We start from the raw sequence: 4170 nt of genomic DNA on the forward strand, positions 1-4170 counted from the left end.
AATTTATGTTTATTTTTTAACCATTTAGCTTTTATATAAGTTTTTAAACTGTAAAACTATTGATAATATTTAAAAACTAATTAATTGTGCTTTTTTTGTTTGTGAGATTCGGAATTTTTACCGATTATTTTGCCGATTAATTGTCCCGTATTTGCCTAAAATCTAATTAAATTTTCCTTTAACTTAAAGTGAAACCTAACGGAAAAAAAACTTTCCGTTTATGTTCGACATAAACATCCGTTCAATTTGAAACTAATCCCGCATTCCAACTCCAAAGTTGATAGTTAGCATGGTCCCGGGAACAACTCTGACCCATCGGCGTACCTTTTACCTCACAACAATCAATCACGTGACCATTCTCCCACGCCGATCTTATAAAAACCCCTTCCTTCCCCTTCTCGGGGGTCGTTCCAGCCGATAACTTTAAAAATAGTGTCCTTTTTAACCAGTGAACTTTCCTAATCATCGATTCAAATATTTAACCAGTGAACTCTCCTAATCAGTGAACTTTCCTAACCAGTGAATTTTTGACCAGTGAATTTTCCTAATTCAAAGAGTGGATAATTTTCCTCAGTGGATAACAGATCAAGAGGTATGGAACCAATTATTGTAAGCTCTCTCTCGGTCTCTCCACGTTTTAGGGACGCGAACTAGATGATGTACTACCCGAAACTTGCTTTAATAAATTGTTAATTTTTCTTATGTTACATCTGGCCTCCTCGTTTACTCGTATATCGCCTGTCGTCTCACCGACGCACTCCTCCCTCCGCCACTCGACCCAAAACATTAAAGGCCGTTACTGCGGGAAAAAGACTCCTTTCACCCATCCTGACCGTGAAAGGGTTTAACAACCTGTTGCCGGATCGGGAGACCTACCCCCCCCTTTCCGGTGGTTCACAGTTAGTTTAGATATCTCTAATAGCAGTGTCTTTGATAAAGGAGTCCAGAAGTATTAAAATCTTGCAATCTGGTCTGCTGGAATCTTCAGGGCTTGCGTTTATCCCAAGTATCACTTGCGGCAAAATGTGTTATATCTACACAAAAACAATTTTTTCTAAATTTACGTTTACTCTGTCACATTGAATTATTTTTACAAAATTTTATTATTTTTTTAGCCCATAAAAAATGAGTGGAACAACAAAAAAGAAAGTTCGTCAATATTCAGAGGAATATCTAAAATATGGATTTATACCAGCAGTTCACAATGAGAGGATGCCGTTTTGCTTGATATGCCAGCAATGTTTGACAAACGAATCTATGAAATTGGGTCGGCTTGAAGCACATTTGAAGGCCAAACACAAGGACTATATTAATTCAGATTTAAGTTTCTTCAAAACATTAAAGGAAAAGTTCGAGAAAAGGACGACAATTACTTCAATCTTCACGTCTAGAAATGTAACAAATAGTCGTATTCAAGAGGCTAGTTACCAAATTTCATTGTTAATTGCTAAATCAGGGAAAAGCCACACAATAGGGGAGAATCTTATAAAGCCCTCAATTTCTGCTTTTATGAAAACTGTTCTAGAAAAAGATGACGAGGATGTAAAAGCGATGCCTCTCAGTAACAATACTGTCAGCCGAAGGATCGACGAGATGGGCGAAGACATTGAGAAACAACTCGTATCGAAACTAAAAACCAGAAATTTCTCTGTGCAGATGGACGAGTCAACCCTAAGAGACAGTGAGGCCGTTCTTATCACTTATGTCAGGTATATTGAACGTGGACAGTTTGCAGAAGAAATGCTTTTTTGTAAACAATTAGAAAGCACTACCAAATCGAGAGACATTTACAACATATTCAAATGCTACTTGGATGACAATGAGATCCCCATGAAGAATGTTATTTCGTGTGCTGCCGATGGTGCCCCCAATATGATGGGCAAAAAAAATGGTTGTTTACAATTGATGAAAGCTGATAATCCAGAAATGATACTTATTCACTGTGTTATCCATAAAGAAAACTTGGTGGCTAAAAACGTGTCTCCTATTCTCAATGAAGTACTCAATGCAGTTATCAAATGCATTAACTCAATAAAAGCCAGCGCTAAAACCGAGCGCTTATTTAAGCTATTTTGTGAGGAACAAAATGAAGACCACGTACGATTGTTACTACACACTGAAGTAAGGTGGCTTTCAAAAGGGAATTGTTTGAAACGATTTATTGAGTTGTTCGATTCGCTTGAAAAGTTTTTAATTGATAAGCCTGAAATGAAATTATTGTTGACAACAAATGGCAAAGCATATGTAAGTTATTTAGCCGATATCTTTGAGAAGCTAAATTTGTTAAACAAGCAACTGCAAGGACCAAACAAAACACTGGTTGATGCCAAAGCAAAAATATTTGGTTTTATTAAGAATTTAGAATTAAATCAAAAACACGTCAGCAACAAAAATTTTGAACAGTTTCATTGGCTTAACAAGTGTGATGTTTCTGACTCCGCAATACTTGAAATTGTTAATCATTTAAAAATTTTAATTACGGATTTTAAAGAGAGATTTGCTGATTTAAAAGAAATGAATTTTCCGACATGGATGGTGCAACCAGTTTTGGTGGATTTAGCTGATATATCCAATCTGCAATATCAAGAAGAACTCGCGGAGTTGCAAAGTGACGAATCTGTAATAACTCTATTTAATATTAAAGGTGCGATGGCATGGCTTTGCGATGAAACAGAGGCTAAATACCCCAATACCACAAAATGTGCAAGAAAACTCTTATTACCGTTTCCATCTTCATATCTAGCTGAATGTGGCTTTAGTGCTGTGAGTGATTTGTTGATTAAAAAAAGAAATCGTCTGGATATAACACAACGTGGAGATTTGAGACTTAAGCTAACTAAGCTTGAACCAGATATAAAATCGCTGTGTAAAAAGCATCAAGTCCACAAATCACATTAAAGTAAGTTTTTAAAATCTATTATTTTTTTATTTATTAAAAGTTTGTTTCTTTGTTTTGACAACAGTTGTAAGAAATCGCTTTAAAATTATCATTCATATTACTAAAAAAAACAAAAATAAATTTTATAACTAAAATTATCTATGGGGGGACATGATGATTTTAGAAATGTTAAAGTGGGGCATGGCCTAAAAAAGTTTGGGAAACACTGATCTAAGACTTATTGGCTGAGTTCAACAGACCAACAGTTTAAGAGCAGCTGAGTATTTTCATAGAGTAAATTAAAAAGTACTACTATGGAATACATTCAGTCAAGTTGACTAGAAAGGCTCGATATTTCTAGTCGTCTTCAATATTTAGTGTATTGATGTCATATTTAATTAAGTAACGGACTTCACTTACGCTACCTTTTAGATAGCGATAACAGAACTGTTTCTACACGATTAGTGGAGTACAGGTAGGGTTTCTTTCTCGGGATCCCGGGATCCCGTTTTCCCGGGATTCTCGCCGTTTATTCCCTACGAGAAAAATCCCGGGAAATTTTATTTTCCCGGGAAATCTCGCATTTTAATAATAATTTACCATGTCAGGTTTTCTTTCTATTATTTATTATACGAAAAGTTGCATCTTGAAGACTCACCTAAAAGAGAAATTTTGAGGTTTCTTGCTTCATATTATTATCTATGCTTTACAAGTCTCTACTTGTTAGTTCATCTATATATATAAAATTGCTTGTCCTGACTGACCGAATGACTCACTGATTCATCATCGCCCAGAGCAAACCGCTGGACCTAGAGAGGTGAAATTTGGTACACAGTTAGCGTACGTCATGAAAACGCACACTAAGAAGGGATTTTTCGAAATTTCCACGCGAGGGGTGAGGGAGAGCATTAAGGCTTAACCGGAAGAACGGCTTCTATTGTACTATTTTAGATGCGATTTTTTGTTTTCAACTACATTTAGTCTTCATTGAGTACTTAGGTGTATTAAATTGATAACATTTCAGACACTGTTATAAATATTTTTATCTATTTCGATTTTAAAAATGTTCGAACCGTTTTAAGTTCGAATTTGTTATTGCATATTGGTTCGATTATAGAACGATTGTAAACGTTCCAGAAAATTGATCAAATTGAAAATAGTTCGTTTGATTCTCGGCAATTCTCTTCAGCGGTAGATGTTATATAACAATTACTATGGTTATTGAAATATTGAATGTAAATGGGGTTTGCTTGCAAAACCTCCGCGGACGAAGTCGCGGGTAACAGCTAGTT

The 4170-nt window shown here is 35.5% G+C and overlaps 1 protein-coding gene across 1 annotated transcript; it reads left to right on the forward strand.

Annotated features, from left to right (window-relative positions):
• On the forward strand, positions 1 to 3035 carry LOC111623430 (SCAN domain-containing protein 3-like). The gene has a single exon (XM_023366004.1). The coding sequence runs from the start codon at positions 1126 to 1128 to the stop codon at positions 2896 to 2898; it is 1773 nt and encodes a 590-aa protein (XP_023221772.1). The 5' UTR covers positions 1 to 1125; the 3' UTR covers positions 2899 to 3035.
• The last annotated feature ends 1135 nt before the right edge of the window (positions 3036 to 4170 follow it).

The sequence above is a fragment of the Centruroides sculpturatus genome, unplaced genomic scaffold (genome assembly GCF_000671375.1).
Source record: "Centruroides sculpturatus isolate CEXI.00-Female unplaced genomic scaffold, Cexi_2.0 scaffold190, whole genome shotgun sequence".
In the NCBI taxonomy this organism is placed as follows: domain Eukaryota; kingdom Metazoa; phylum Arthropoda; class Arachnida; order Scorpiones; family Buthidae; genus Centruroides; species Centruroides sculpturatus.